The 16,896-nt window shown below is 40.0% G+C and overlaps 1 protein-coding gene across 2 annotated transcripts in view; it reads left to right on the plus strand.

Annotated features, from left to right (window-relative positions):
- The first annotated feature begins 6,295 nt into the window (after positions 1-6,295).
- PRKAR2B (protein kinase cAMP-dependent type II regulatory subunit beta) overlaps positions 6,296-16,896 on the plus strand; it is a 107,744-nt gene continuing 97,143 nt past the window's right edge. For both annotated transcript variants that reach the window (XM_024761138.1, XM_024761147.1), the window contains exon 1: positions 6,296-6,868. In XM_024761138.1, coding sequence (XP_024616906.1) covers positions 6,568-6,868 — 301 coding nt within the window. In that variant the 5' untranslated portion in view covers positions 6,296-6,567. The remainder of the gene's footprint in view (positions 6,869-16,896) is intronic.

A 16,896-nucleotide genomic window follows, 5' to 3' on the forward strand; every position in this document is an offset into this window, starting at 1 on the left:
AGAGTGTTTTCATTTATTATCCCATGGGCCTGTCTATTCTTCCTCTCCAGTCTAGAAATTCATATCTTTCAACTCTGGCGAATATTCCTAAATGATTTCTTTAACAATTTTAGCCATTTCTCATTGTTTTCTTTCTTGAATTCCTATTATTCAGATATTGGGTTTCCTGGATCAATCCTCTAACCTTCTTATTTTCCTCTGCCATTTTCTACATTTTTTTCTTTGTGTTCTGTTTTCTGATGTCTTCAACTTTATCTTGAACGCTTTTATAGATTATATTTTTGCTATCATAGTTTTAATTTCTGAGAGTTCTTTCTTATTCCTTTCAAATACAGAAGGCTGGCTAAAGAGCCAGACTGCCTAGGGTCCCATCCCAGTACTATTTGTGAGCTGTGTGATCCTGGGCAATGACTTAACCTCTCTGTGCCTTGGTTTATTCATCTGTAGTATAATAATATTTATATCTCATAGGGTCCTTGTGAATATTAAATGAGTTAATAGACTTAATATGCTTAGAACAGTATCTGATAAACAAATGTTAACAATTGTTATATTTTTATTGTATCAGAAGATATTAAAGTGCTTCTTGATTTTTCTTCTGTTCACTGCAGCCTTCATCTCTCTGAGTTTATTTTTTTAGTTCATTTATTTTCATCTCAGTCTTTCATACTAAAAGTTTTCCCTGGAGATTGGGTGATTCCTACCTGAATTCACGTTTATGAGGTGTGTAGGGATGGGGGTGGTTATTGACTGGTGAACTTCAAATAGGGTGAAAAGACAGAGAGCTAAGTTTTTCACCAAGGGAACCTCAAATGTCAGCATCTGTAGGTCTTGTTTCTTGGGTTGGTCAGTTCCCTAAAAAGGAATCCTCTGATTTCCTGCCTAGGAGGGTATCTGCAGTGTCCAAATCAGAATCTGCAGAGTCCAGTAGGGGAAGGAGGCCACTGATAAGTAGTTCACCAAATCAGAATCAGTTCCCTTCCTTTCAGTAGAGAACCTTATCCCCACAATCAGCTGTGCCAACCTCTATAGAAAGTCAACGCCTCCATCTCCTGCTGGGAGTGAAGGAGAGCAGTTGCTCGCCTCTGTAGAGGAGGAGCCAGAGAGTGGAGAGTGTTGTCAACACCCGTTACAAACATTTCACTAACCCTTGCTCCTTCTCCCCCTTCAGGGGCACCCAGTGTCTTCAGATTCTCTGCTTCTGAGCCCTGGGACACAGAAGTGATCTTGCCTCTTGCTGGCTTCCTCTCACTGACCTCTCACCCGAGCTTGTGTTCCAGCATTCTCTAGTTTGCTCAGTTAGTTCCATAGTTCTGGTAGACAACTGTCACTTGCTCTCTTGTCTCTTCTCCTGTTCTTTTTCTTTTAATTAAAAAAATTTTTTTAAGTTTTTAACTGTGGTAAAATACACAAAACAGTTTACCATCATAACCATTCTTAAGTCTATAGTTCAGGAGTGCTAAATATATTTAAGTCTATGTAGCGTCAAGTATATTCACATTGTTGTGCAACCAACCCCAGAATGTTTCCATCTTGCAAAACTGAAACTCTTTTACAAATTAAACAACTCCTCATCTCCCTTTCCCCTGGGCTCCTGGAAACCATCATTCTACTTTCTGTTTTGAGGAATTTTGACTACTCTTGATACCTCATACAAGTGGAATCACACAGTGTTTGTCCTTTGTGACAGGCTTAGTTCGCTTAGCATAACGTCCTCAAGGTTCATCCATGTTGTAGCATGTGGCAGAATTTCCTTCCTTTTGAAAGCTGAATAATTAAAAAATTTTAATTGTTATGTAAAATTTTTATTATGGTTCTTTTGTCCTTATGAGTTTATAGTTTTATTTTCCCCATTCCTTTAGCCATTATTTTAGTAGAGTTTCAGGAAGCAGAGATAAACTTGAGAGTCCACCCTAGTCCTTAACAGGAAACCCGCATCCTATTTATGCAATGTAGCATTTCAGGATCCATCCTCTATTGCTTTTGAGAATCTCTTTAACTTTGCAAGAGCCCTTAAAGGAGAACAGAATAATGAAGTTGTTTTTAGTCCTCATTTAGCCAAAGAAAAACTTACGCTCCGACATTAAGCAAAAAAGTTATTTCAAACAGTTGTTTTCTCAGGACACATATGGTATGTGTATAAACCCTTCCCTGGGGAATCTGGTGTAGAGGATCTCAAAGTGTGGTCCCTAGACCCACAGTATAAGCATCACCTGGGAGTTTGAGAGAAAAGCAAATTCTCAGGCTCCTCCTCAGACTTACTGAATCTGAAAATCTGGTGTATGGGCCAGCCACTGTATTTGAACAAGTCCTGCAAGTGTTCCTGGTGCTCCCTAGAGTTGGAGAACCATTGGTCTTCTAGAGGCAATCCTTTGAAAAGCTGCATCTAGAGATTAAACATTTTATCTTGTCTCAGTGCAAATGTTTACAAGATTTTCAGGCTATGAGGTGACCATCTTTTAGCATATAAGTGTGTGGTGCCTATACCACCGACAGTGCCCATGTTTGGGACTTCAGTCTCTACTGAAGAGGCAGGCTTTGTCATGTATTTGTACTACCTAACCACTTTCTTTATTTTTTAGTATTTATTTATTTTTTTCTGTTTCCATTATGGTTTATTACAGGATATTGAATATATTTCCCTGTGCTACAGTAGGACCTTGTTGTTTATCCATTCTATATATAATAGTTTGCATCTGCTAATCCCAAACTCCCAATCCAACCCTCATTATCCATTCCTCTGTACCTGACCATTTTCTTATCCTGCACCCCACTGGCCACACTGACTGAACCAGGAGAGAACCTCTCACTCAGGCCAGCCAATCCCACTGGATTCTCTTGAGAATATGAACTAGAGACACCAAAACTGTAGTCAGTGCTGAACTGTTAAAGGTATATGAGACTAAGAGTGATAGCCACAGTGGGCCCTGCTCAAGTACAGCCCCTGTGTCCTTTCAATTTGCCTACTTTTTTTTCTTTGTGTGGGTATGTATTTCTTGCACCAAAGAGGCTTGATCAGGATATATCTATTGATGTATTACATAATCAATAGTTAATATATGAATTATTGAAGTGCTGTATAATTGTAAGAAGTGCTGTATGATTGACTGGCCATAGTTATTATTATCCATTGTAAAGGTTGCCCAAACTATTGGCTTCTCCATGCTGTTGTCTTGTTTTAGCTGCAGCATATCAACAAACTGATGTCTCTGTCTAATACCTGTTTAATTTCCCATGTGCAAAAACAAATTTGGTAGCACTCTTATTTCATTCCAATGCTGAACTCTGAGTCCTTTTGCAATTGCTTCTGATTCTCTGAGGAACTAGTGCAAATTGCAGGATAAGTTCATCTGTGTCATATTTTAGATTCAACATTAGATATCATATGGTATTTGTCTTTGTCTGACTTACTTTGCTTAGTATGATAATCTCTAGTTGCATCCATGTAGCTGCATTCTGATTCTCTGAGGAACTAGTGCAAATTGCTTTGTAAATCAACAACCAAAGAATCAATATCAATGATGTTCTTTTAAAGAAATCAAAGATAAATGGTCCTCATAAGTCACTGTCACTGTACTTCAACATTCAAAAGGAAATATTCTGAAAATGACAGCAAGGGAAATCATATAATATTACCAAAACAGTTATGGGATAGTGAATAAAGCCAGAATATGATCTGAGAAGTGAACGTTTGTTCTGAGAACAATATTAGCATAATAGGAATATGAGGACCAAGCTTTACTTTTTCAGGCCATGGTTATTGATTTAAGAACGGACGCAAATAAAAATTGTTATCAGAGAGCTGTTTGCAAAGATGTTTTAAATCTAACATGTCTTCTTTTAATGTTGTACTACTATAGAATATCCCAAGATGGAAGAGACCATATAGGTCATCTAATCCAATTATGCATTTCATGTTTGACTCACCTCTATACCCCTAAAAAAATGACAGCCACGTGACCCTGGCATTGTGGTTGATGACAGACCCACCTACCATGCTTCATACAGTAAATCTACGAAAAGGAATAATGGCATTTTGAAACACAAAATATAGGATGCTACTTTGAAATATGGCTCTTGTTAATGTTTGGGGAAGTAGTGCTTTTTCTTCTGTCATTCCTGGGGGAAAGGGTGTTAAGCATTGTGGCAGACACTGATTATTGCTCCCAGAATTGGTTCTCCTGCATCTCCAAATGTTTGTTTGGCACAGGACTGCTCAAAATAAAGCTCAAATTCCCAAGCTTTCCTTATAGCCATGCATTTGAGTTACTGTTGTTGTGGAAAGTAACAAATTACCTCAAAATGTAGAGGCTGAAAACAAGCTTTTTAATATGCTCAAAGATTTGGGATGGGGCATCACACGGCTGGCTGCTTCTGTCATACTGGCACGACTTCTATCCATGCAGTCACAAGCCCACCCAGATTCAAGAGGAGGGCAATTAAGGCTTCAACTCTTGATGGGGGAGTGGCAAGGTCACACTGTTGAAGAGCACATGGCACAGGTGAGATTTCTGAAGCCACCTTTGGAAAATGCAATCTGTCACACCATAGGTGTGGCCGTTGACTAAGTTCTGGACAAGAGGATATAAGAGGAATTGGTGTGTTTAACTTCCTGGAAGTGTCCTTAGACGGGGGATGTGTATGTGGTAGGAGGGGAGGTTCCCTTCTCTTTTCCACTTTCCCCTTGGCTGAAATATGGATGTAGAAGGAAGGTAGAGCAGCAATTTGGACAACAAATTTAGGATTACATAGCAACAAGCTGGAAGGAGGCGGGGTGCCTAATTATCCTAGAACCACCATGCCAGCCCTGAGCTGCTTGCATTTACATTACAGAGAAATAAACTTCTATCTTGTTTAAGCTACTATATTTTGTATTTTCTTGTTAATCTTAATAAAAACATCATCATAAATGAAGAAAGATGATGCAAACTTGTCTTAAATTACTGGATCTATAAAGATAATAATGTTTATATGGTCTATATAATATTTATATGGTTAGAGTTTGACTAATATCGTGGGCCATGAAGTGAGGATCATGGTATTTCATAAAAGCTTAATTCTTAAAATGCTTGACCCTTACCACTAGAAGTGAATGGAGTGAATATAAGTTGTGTCATTCATGGAGTGAATGTAAGTTGTGTCATAAACAAAGGATTAATGTCAAAATGTATTTTTATTAAAGGGACTAGTCTGTTACATCTTGATTTCTAGTCTTTGACGTTTCTGAACCATGTATGTACTTTTTTCTTTTTTTTTTGTGGGTAGAAAGATAAGCTAAGTGAGCTTGCTATTGAGATATTTTATTTTACAATGATGGTCATGGTAAAAAATGATGTGTTTTTAAATACCATTTAATTGGCAAAAGACATTTTCTAATTCAAAACCGGAAACATTCGCAGAATAAGCCTCGTTTCAAAGTCCAGGACTTCCTTAAAGCACACATCTCGAATTCTATTTCTCTTTAGAGTGAAGTACATATTCCTATTTTTGGAGATATAATTCAAAACCACTGAAAGCGTAAGGGAACTTTTAAAAAATAAACAATAACAGTTTAATCAGGCAAAGGTTTTTTTGCTTGAGGGCCATCTGTCCTGACACTGACATTTTATTCAAATTGCTGCACGATCCTGTTTGAAGGGCATCGACTAACTTTAAGTGCCTCACAATAAATGGCACATTTGTCTTAACAAGTAGTAACTGCATAAAGTGGACAATGGGATAGTATCAGTGAAGCAAAACAATAAAACAGGATGGATGGAGAAAGACTGGATAAAATGTGGCGAAAGAAAAAGAAAGGTGTCACAAAGATGGGGCATTATTTCTTTGTCCAAAAGATAACCAGTACCACTATACGACTTTAAACAAAAGACATCACCCACACTTATCAATCCAACTAGATTCTCGGGGGAAAATAAAATGCCGCTACCGAGGTGGAGGCCGAAGTTTCAGGACAAATCGAGTGGCGCCAGCTCTGCGTGGACTCCGTTGGTGAATGACGCGTGGGAATTCTGCCGAATGGCCCGCCCGCTCCGGGGCGTGCGGACAGGTGGACGGCCAGGCGCGCCTGGGCCGGGGGATGACCCGGGGGATGGCCCCCGCCCCCAACCCGACCGCGCCCCTCGCAGTGCGCCCCGCCAGCCGGCGCCCGCGTGCGTTTTCAGCCCCTCAGCTGTCCAGGCACCCGGCGCCCGCAGGCGGAGGTTGCCATGGTTTCCTGGGGTCACGTGGGGCGCGCTGGCGCCCCCTCCCGCGCTCCGCGGCGGGGCGGGGGCGGGGGCGGGGCGGCCCAGGAAGGGGAGAGGAGCGGCCGCGGTGGGAGCGGGAGGAGCTGGAGATGATTCCAGCTCTCCCGAGGCCGTGCTCGTTCAGCCGCCGCAGCCACACGGAGCAGCCGCGCGACGGGAGCCGCGGGCCGGGCCAGCCGGGCCTCCGGGGCCCAGTGCGCCGCGTTCGCAGCGGGTAGCGCAGCCAGCGTCGTCTCCGCTCGCTCGGCGGCCGCGGGGCCCGAGGCCGGTCCGGGGAGGGGGCGAGGGCGGCGCCCCGGCGCCCGTTGGCAGGGGAGGCAGGATGAGCATCGAGATTCCGGCGGGACTGACGGAGCTGCTGCAGGGCTTCACGGTGGAGGTGCTGAGGCACCAGCCCGCGGACCTGCTGGAGTTCGCGCTGCAGCACTTCACGCGCCTGCAGGAGGAGAACGAGCGCAAAGGCGCCGCGCGCTTCGGCCATGAGGGCAGGACCTGGGGGGACGCGGGCGCCGCCGGCGGGGGCGGTACCCCCAGCAGGGGGGTCAACTTCGCCGAGGAGCCCATGCACAGCGGCTCGGAGAACGGCGAGGAGGAGGAGGCCGCAGACGCAGGGGCGTTCAACGGTAAGGAACCGACCCCTGCGCGCCCCCTCCCCCCCCCGCCGCTCCCCCTCGGCTCTTCGATCCCGCAGCTCGGCTCAGCCACCTCTCCCTGCCTTCCCCACCTTCCCTACCTTCCCTTCGCGCCCACCCCCTCAGCATCCATTTCTGTCTCTCCCGCTCGCCCACCTTCCTACTCCGCGCTCTCGTTGTGCCCTCCCCCTCGTCCCCTCCTCTGGAGGTGGGGAGCCCAAAGGTGAGGCTTCTCTGCCCACCCGCCCCCTCTCGTCCTGGGCTCGGAGGCAGAGGCCGGCCAGTTTGGGGTGGGCATCTGAGAAACAACTTTCACTGGGGTTGGAGAAATTTCCCTTGACGGATGTCACTGTGCATAAATGAAGCTGGCCCACTTGGCATCCTCTTTCAGCCTTTATATTTATTAATGGAGTGTCCAAAGCGAAAAGGCGAGGGGTGTTCAATCGGATTGGCTTTACTGTTGTTAGGACGGCAGATTCACTAAAAGGAGCATGAAATTGGACCCACTGGGCAGAACAAAATTTTTGGTGATAGCTTTGGCATTCTTGGAAACAGTCATCTATTATTTTCCAATTTAGCAATACCGCGTTGTACTATTTTGGGACACACAACAAAGGATCCCGTTTAGCCTGCAGTCACTGGGGTGTTTGGAATGAGGAAACGGGCTAATGGTTTGCTTTTCATTTGAAACAAATATTGAATGATTTGGTGCCTTAAAAAAAAAAAGTGTGTGAAAAACACTGTAGGAAGTTCTGAAAGCTTGTCGGTTGTCTTTAGAATGAAAAGCCAGTGAGTAATTCTAAGGACTGTGCCAGATACTGAGGCTAGTAAGAATGAATGGGAAAGAAAAAGGGATTTTCTCAAATAATTGCTCCTGGCAGGTCCTACCTCTTCTGCTTATAACCCTCTTTCTCTGACACACGCAGACACACTTACACATTAACAGCCTTCTGTATTTACACAACGTGTCTAAATCCCATCTTTGTGGCATCCCAAGCTAAAATACCCGGGTGTGCAAATGTGCAAGTGCTTTTTCTTTGTGGTGTAAGGCAACCATGCATTCAGCATCGCACCAGCTTTTATTTATTTACACTTCTTGTGGTTTGTGTGTCCGCAGTGCATTTCATATAATGAAACCATTTTAAAGTGTCATTTCCTTATATATGTTCCTAGGAAGCCGATTCTTTTCTTTGCAAAATTGTTGAAAAGTGTTATAAAATTAAGGTATTTTTAGCTTGTCTGAAGCAATCATAAAAAGCACTGGAAATTAGTGCTCTGAAGATAAAGGGAAGATTGTTACTTTAAAAATTTTAATTTTGGACTTTTTAGTGTTTTCAGGGGTAGGATAATCATAGTCTTCATTGTTCATTTTGCACAAGAATTTAATCGAATACTTTTCTTATTAGAAATGAGAAAAGGATAAAAGAGTACATATTTTAAACAGATGGGCAGGAGAAGCCAATGATGAATGACACAGAAGGGGTAGAGACATCTAATATATACTTCTTTTATGCTCCTGAGACACACATGTACACACACAAAGAAAAAAAAAAGGACTAGTTTCCCAGATTGGAGAAAAGCAAAGACTCAGGGACTTGATAAAGAACGTATATTCGTTCAGTACAATATATTGTTAGTATAAGTAAAATATTTTCTTTGTATAATGTTTTTGAAGTACTTTGCATTTATGATTCTGTTTTCTCTTTACAACAATGTAGATTATACACAGAACAGATTCGATTTTTGTTTTGCAATGAAATAAGCCGTTAAGTTCTGAGTCGTAGGGATCATTTTATATGGTTTTATGGTCTCCAAAGCACCTTTATTGTAAAAATTACTCAGTGTGAGTTTTACTAAATATTTGTTAACCAATTGCCCTATTTATTCCCCATTCCTACCCGCCAAAGACTGTTCTGACTGCAACCGATTTGATCATTTTCCAGTGCACACATATGCATATACGTATAACAGAAACTTTGGTGATGGTACTTCCCTTTTCTAGGTGTAGTAAAAAATATCTGTTTAGAGTATTTTCTATTCTAATCAATTCTCTCTTAATTTTTTTAAAGTAAATTGTGAGACCCCCAGTTTAAAGAGAATTTTAGACTACCAAGGGTTGGCAAACTGTTGGTAAAGGGCCAGAAAGTAAATATTTTAGGCTTTGTGAGCAATGTATGGTCTCCATTGCATATTCCGCTGCTTCTTTTTTTTTAACTGCCCTTTAAACACATATCCCTTCTGGAGGTTAAGGTTGTACAAAACTGGCCACAGACCAAGGCCATAGTTTGCCAACCCTCGGTCAGAGGGGAAGAAAAAGTCAAAATAATGCCATTGCGGGGCGGGGAGGGGGGAAACAATAGGAATGAGCCTATCAGTTTAATGTCTAGGTCTAAAAAAGTGCTAGAATATAAAAAATACCAGATACTGGGTAATCCTCCTGTTATAGTAAAGAATTAGAAAAGTAAGTACTAAAGAAGAGTAAAGTACTAGAAGACAAGTCTTAATTTACTGAGACATAGCACAAGACCAAGTGGATCAATCATTCTTAAACTTGTATACATCTCAAGGATGTTTGATTCAGAAATGAACATTACCTCGTACTATTCTTGGAGAGCTTTTTTGAATAGGTTGGGGTGGACATCGGGTTTCTTTTTTTTTTTTTTGCAGACATCCCAGCTCTGTCTGATATCTACAGTTCCCTGACCACACTTTGAGATATACTGGTCAACAGATAATGATGATTATAATATCACTTTCTCTTATTAACAGTTTAAAAATAGCTGCCATTTATTGACATTCACTGTGCTAGGCACTATCTGAATGTTTTAATTCATTATCCCAGCTTTATAAGAAAGATGAGACAGACTGTCACTTGCCCAATGTTTCACAGCTAGTGTGCTGCAGGGATTGGAACACCTGTGGGCCTGGCTCCATCCCTGTGCTCTTAAGTTCCAGATTTTATCTCTGGAAGGGGGTGGGGCTGGCATCACTTGAGCATCCCTTGTATGTCAAGCTCTACTTGAGGTCCTTAATGTGTTTTATCTTTAAGGCTCAGAAAAATTAACTTGTCCAAGGTCACATATAGGACTAGTAAGCAGCAGAGCCTGGTTTCTTACTCACATCTCTCTGACCCACGACCATCAGACGTTTCTTCCTTAATGGAATTTGTATGATGGGCTGACTCACAGGTCAGGTTTTCCTGGTTATTTTTCCAGTAATGGTGATAAATTTGCTCTGATTGATTCATACCCACTCTCATGAATCCCTTAGGACAATGTATTTGTCGATGGTATTTGTGAGAGGTTGGGCAAAAAGGCAAGTTTTTGACCGTGAAGCTGGTGCCCATTGACTCACATAGAGGGATCAAGCATATGACCTTGAACTCATAGTATGGTGGTTGAATCAAGCAAGTGAACCAGGGTTTGGGACCATGGCCACCGATGGCCCTAGCCCAAAAGTCAGATGGGTGAAGGTGGTCTTGACTTCTCTCCTACCTTTCTCCAAAGGATTCCTTCCTCTGCTGATTGCTTTCCGATTCCCCTTGTATTCTTTTCTAATTTTATCACTTCTAATGTTTACTTTCAGTTTGCTGTCAATTCTTGTTAAAAGGGCAACCGTTAGGTGTTAGAATGGCATATGGCGATCCCCTTTCTGGGGGAAAAAAGCTGTAATGGAGTCTCTGCCTCCCTCTTCCCCATCCTACAGAAAGCGAATATAACATGACATGTCTCTTCTGCAAGGGCAGTGTCCCCAGGCTTGGAATTTATTAGGAGGGTTACAGTAAGCCAAAGAGTTGGAATCAGTACCAATTTGTAGTGGAATCTGTGGTAATTAATACAGGCATCATTGTGAGATCTTGTGTTGCTCAATTATTTCTTCAGTGAAATGGCTGAAATTATAAAATGAAGTAAATAAAATTCTCAGTTGACAAGTAGTCAGTAACAAATTACATATGGACATATGAAGAGCAATCAAACTGGAAGAAAAATAAACAAGTATAAAATATGGAAGACCTATTGTTCTGTATTATGGAAGGCAAAGATCTGGAGTTCAAAGTGGATACACAAGGCAAAAATATAGAACCATAGCTTATAAGCAAGCATGTCAAAGGTATATAAATAGAAATTTAGCATGTAAAATCTGTGACTTAATCCTCTTAACTCTGATTTACGTCAAATGTTTTTGGAGAACTTTATCTACCTTTGCATTTTTATAGTTTAAGGGGATTGTGGAGACTTTACCAGAGATCCTGAAAATTATGCAAAATATTGGAAAGTTGGAGCTTATGGTGGGAGATTAAGGGAACAAAGGTATTTATCATGAGAGGAAATGGTTGAAAGAGAGTTAAGAGTAACATTCATGTATCTGAAAATTTTTCTTAGAGGATTCTGAGCAAATATTCTTCATCTCTGTTATATACAGAATTAGAAGACCTAAGCTTCATTGTAACTTGAAGAATAAAAGTCAGAAATTCATCTGTCTGAAATGGCGTATGTGGTCTTCCAAAAATGAGGTGGCAAAGCAGTCGGGGTAATAGATTGACTTTCCAAGAATCTGCTGTGAAAACGTTCTTAAGCTTGTTCATACTGGGAGTGAAAAAATAGGTTGATCTGTATGTTGCATTCATGGCCTAACTGACAGCAGGAAACTATAGAGGGTAGTAAAGGAATGTTGCTTTGGCCGATTTTTTAGGCTCACTTCTATGGGCCCTTATTTAAGAACTTGCTCTCTCGATGGCTATTAGAGACTGTTGTGGGACAAGGCAGCCAATCCTTAGCTCTTGCCTCCTACTTCATGTAGCTGTCAACATATGACTAAAGAAAGACATTTATTCTAGTGGTGGTACTTATGCAATGGACTGAAAGTTAAAATACCTTTTTAATATATTATGAAACTCTTAAATCCATTTAATCGGTTTGAAAAACGGGCATGGAAGTCAGTTTTGGGGGGTTAACTTTAAATTCAGACAACATCTGTTTTCTTTTATGTATGAGGCGCTGTGTGAGGCATGTTGACATGTTATCATAGTAACAGTGCCTGCCTCGTGAAGTTATTAGCGAGGATAAATGGAGTAATATTGGCAAGGTCCTTACTGATAGCGCACCCAGCAAGCGCTGATTACCTGTTAAACAAATGATCTCATTTATAAGAAGTATTCCAGAAATGTGTTCTTTCTGAGTAGCAATTTCATTGCGCTTGGTGGAGATGAATCTAACGTTTGCACCTTATAGAAAGATGAAGTAGGAAATGAGCTTACTGGGCAGTTCCTCTTAGGATTTAATGTGAAGTTATGTTGCATAGTAATAAAACCAACATTCTTTCAGCTGATAATTTGTAGCTAAGCACACCAGGATTTTGTAATTAATGAGACTTTGTGGTCTTTGGCTGTTACAAATTTATATAGTAGTTTTAAATCCTCCTGAAGTGGATTACATCCTTCATGACAATGGCTAAAATGTTGAAGCCATTATTTTATTTATGAGCTTAAAACAGTAACGTTAGAGAAGATTTTAAAAATATTTTGAGTTATAGATGGTAATTGTGATTTTTCAAAGAACAGTTAAGAACATTATTCATTTTAATAGTAGTATTAAATGGATTGCTTTAGGAACTGAAATTGGGAAATCAAAGGATTTTGAAAGAGTGTCATTTCTCAAACTCTTATCCATCTATTACTTTAAACTTTGGGAAGAGGGAGGGAGGGGAGGGATGGAGGGATGGGAAGAGAGAGAGAAGGCGGAAGAGAGGAGTAAAATTAGTTGGAACTTGTGAAGGGTTCTTTGAGTAACTTACACCTTTTCTGAAGGGATGGCAGAGAATGAAAATACCTAAACAAAAATTGAAGCACTGGATACTTTCATATCTTAAAAATCAAACTCTTTAGCTATTATTTAATGTAAGAACATTATAAGCTTTCCATTAGAAGACATGTAAGTAAGTTTTCCATTTGAGGTCACACATAAAGTGATGTACTGTATCTGGGTGGGACAGAGTAAATATTTAATGGTTATTTATTGTTGCAAATCTCATTCCATGGATTCAAGTAAATTTCCAGCTGTCAAGGTTTTGTTCATAGCTGTGTCAAAAAACAAATGTGTTTCTTTTTCAGCTGTACTAACAAGAGACTTTTGAAATTGTCAAGGAGGAGTTTATTTGTGATCCATTAAAAAAGCCACTTAATGAGAGTAGTAGCAATAGGGAAGGCCTGCTGTGGAGGTTGGGGTTGATGGGGGCGAGGGGTTCAGAGAATGTGATTGAATGACTGAGCTTGGGGTCTGCCTTAGCAGTATCAAGAGTCACAGAGTAAAGGGGCCAGAGACCTGGGTTAGCCCATGAGGAGGAGGAATGTGTATAAGTTGGGAGGTGGGATGCTGTGCTCATTCACTCACTGTAGACATATTTATAGAGAGCCAACTCCTTCCTTTTTTTTATTTTTAAGAAAAAAGAAATAATTATTCTCTTAAGTTTACTATCTCTACACTTCTTAAGAAACAATCCTTTTGTCAGAGACTGTCTCATAGATAGAATATGTTGTCTATTTCGCTTAACAGATGGAGCAGCTGAAAGCCAGAGACTTCCTTGCCCAGATTTAGTCTGCTTTGGTCTTTTTGTTCATAGAATTATCACAATTCGTGTGCTGTTTATATTAACTTACATACTATGAATCCTTTCTGTCTTCCATCGGGGTGATAGATAAGGTCTAAAAGTCTAGGCTAAAGAGAAGTACTTTTGTTCTTTTGCCTTCAGAATTACCAATTTTTTTTTCCTCTTTGATTTTTTTCATTGAGGTGAAATCTAGTATTAGGTTTTATTTTTGTATCAATTGCTTAAGAAGAGACAATGGAAAAGAAAAAAGAGTGCAGTGACTTTTCTGAGGCGGATGAGTTATTGTCATCCTGTTCTTGGTCCTGTTCTTATTGTCCTTCCGCCTTATCTTTGCCGTTTAGTTGTGGTTGGGTTGGTCCCAAAACCCCATGCAAAAACCTCACTGTGATACTGATCATTATCTTTATTTTATGGGAGTTTTTGTGTTTCGGAAATTCAAAATGACTCAGACTGTTCCATTATGTAATAATTTTGTGGAAAGAATTTGAGCTAAAATTTTCAGGTCATGGCTTACATGAAAACAAAACAATCTAAAAAAATCAGAAATATAAACACAGTTGGTGTAACATTTATAAATGTTTCAGCAATAGGCTCTGCCATGTGTAGCTTAATATGTTTGGAAACTAAAAAAAAAAACCATCATTCCAGTTGCTACTGTTTAAAAAATGTTTCTGTGTTTTACAAAAAGACAAAAGGTCAAAATATAAACACATGTTCTACATAAAAGTGAAGCCAAGAAGATACACTGAATGCAGTGATTCTGGTATCCGTTTGGCTGGGGACTGACACTGTTTAATTTACATTAGCTGTTCCAAGACAAAATAGTTCAAGTGAGTGATATTGAGGGGAATTTATTCTTTTTTTTTTGGATAAAAAAGAAGGAAAAGGCTTCCATTCGTTTAAATACATTTTAGTTAGACTCAAAAGCATCTTTCCAAAAGGTTCTGAATTAATACATGACTCAAATGTTTCATTTCAGTTGCTATAGAAAGCTAATGTTTGTTAAATGATATTCTTTTTATTTAATCATTATTAACTTTTTTTGGCTGCTTAAGTGCCAGACGCTGAGTAAGGCTGTTTATACATATCATTCAGCTCTCCCCAAAGTAAGTAGTAGAGTCAGGATTTGAACCTGACAGTCTGAGTTCAGAGCCCATCTCCTTAACCGTGGTACACAGACTTCATTTTAGTAACTCTTACAGCAGTAACATGGTTGAAAAGAACCACATATCAAAAAATAAGGCTCCAACTTTTCCCTCTAAAAATTTACAGCCTAGCTCAGCATTGATCTTTCCCTTTTACAATTTGTTTTTTCCGTCTATTCTACACAAATTAGCACTTGGCATACTTTTTTTTTTTTTTTTTAAAGAGAACCTTTATTTTATTTTATTTTGGCCGCACCATGCAGCTTGCGGGATCTTAGTTCCCTGAGCAGGGATCAAACCCAGGCCCTCGGCGGTAGAAGTGCGGAGTCCTAACCACTGGACCGCAAGGGAAGTCCCAGCACTTCATATACTTTAGAAATTCAATAAAATGTTTATTTTAAAAATGAACACCTCATATACTGAGCTGTTTAATTCTCAAAACCTTTTTGATTATGTATAGTCATTAACAAAATATATTTGAGTATACATATCCCATGTATGTTTTTATAAATTTTGTGCATGTACCAGTATATTAGCTTACTATGTATATGAGAAAGCATCCCACAGTATAAATTTTGAAAGGGAGAAGTAACAAGTAATTGTAAGCAAGTTCTAATTTTTACTACACCCTAAATGATTGCCTTATACTCTGCCTTGGGGTGCATGACCCCATTTTGGAGACCACAATCCTAACAGTAGAACTTAACCCATACTCTATTAATATGTAAGCTAGCTGTAGTAAACTTTGGCTTCCTCTTTTAAGCTCCTGGATTATAAAGGACCTGCAGGTAGGCAGGGTCCTAATGTGTGTGTGTGTCTTTTTTAATAGACATTCATTAGGTAATTGTTTGACTCAGCCAAACTTTGGCAGAACAAAGAGGAAAATTCTATCTTATAAAAAGGAAATAAAATCATGTTACCTGACAGGTAAGATCTAGGCTTTTTCTTTTAAATCTGTATTCCTGTCTGTACCTTGAACTTCAGCCTCGATTATAGAGTACTCATGTCCTTGGTGCACATATTGGGGATGTGACAAACAGAATCATACCATGTTCTCCCTAACACCATACACAAAAATAAGCTCAAAATGGATTAAAGAATCATACCATGTTACAGGTGTTTAGTTAAGTTTAGTCATGGAAGTGCCAATCAGAATTAGAAGAAAATCTAAAGTTTAAAATAGTTTAAAAGATTAGGACCAGGCAACATCCTAAGGAAAAATATAAAATAAAATAGTTTAAAAGAAATGCAGTTACATAGGGTATCTGAGGAAGGCCATCTCTGGAGATGACAGTTCGTTAGGAGGTAGCCTTTTCACTATCTCCCTTTTTGTAACTTTTGAAAAAAGCTTGTCATATACTTGTATTACCTATTAAATACATTTTAAGTGAAAAAAGACATGAAAGAAAGGCGATTCTTTTATAAACGTCCGGTGGGTAGTAGATAAAACGCTATAGAGGCACACAGTATGGTTCGAAATTGATGTAGCCAAATATTCTTGCCTAAGTTATTCTCTTGGTCCTGGGTACCCAGTCCTCTTTCCTTAACTTTCTGCCAAATTCCCAGTTTTTTTCCAAAGGTTAGCTTACAGTTCACCCTACCAGAAAATCCTTACGAGATTCTCTGGTTGACATGAGTGGTGTCAAAATGGCAGGATGAACGTGCCCTGCTTCAGAGTAAGCTTGGCGGATGTCACATGTTCCTGGCACAGGCAGGCATGGAAACACAGGAATGAGCTCCCTCCCTCCAAGACCTTCCTGCACGCATCTCACTTGGCCCACAGAAGGTGCTCAAATACACTTTAAATTAACGTCAAGTTGAATACTGAACGTCTCATAATAGTAAATATCTGTAAGTGTGTATTTCTAAAGTGATTGAAACCTTCTTGGGCGCATAAATATTAAAAATAGCCTCCTGGTAATCCTTTATATTGATGCATTTTAAAATGTTTTCATGAAATGTAAAAGCCTTAGCCTGTGTTCAGTTTCATAGGTTTAGACTTCTTTATATTTAAAAAAAAAAGGTGGCATATTATATTTTGGCCTGATATTTGATCACTCTGCCACATGTAAAGAACACAAGTGCACAGGCTCTCCTTGCGGGTGAGGATTGCACATTCTCATCGAGGAGACGTTCTGACCCCCCTAAACTTCCCGTGTCACTGCTTCTGCTTCTGTGAGTCCTGTGTTAAATCCCAAATGCCTCTATTGCCCTGAACCTGCTTTGTCCTGTTTTCTCTCTCCATCTTGCCTCATTCCTGCCACGTTC

Source organism: Neophocaena asiaeorientalis, unplaced genomic scaffold (assembly GCF_003031525.2).
Source record: "Neophocaena asiaeorientalis asiaeorientalis breed wild unplaced genomic scaffold, Neophocaena_asiaeorientalis_V1.1 scaffold508, whole genome shotgun sequence".
NCBI classification, from domain to species: domain Eukaryota; kingdom Metazoa; phylum Chordata; class Mammalia; order Artiodactyla; family Phocoenidae; genus Neophocaena; species Neophocaena asiaeorientalis.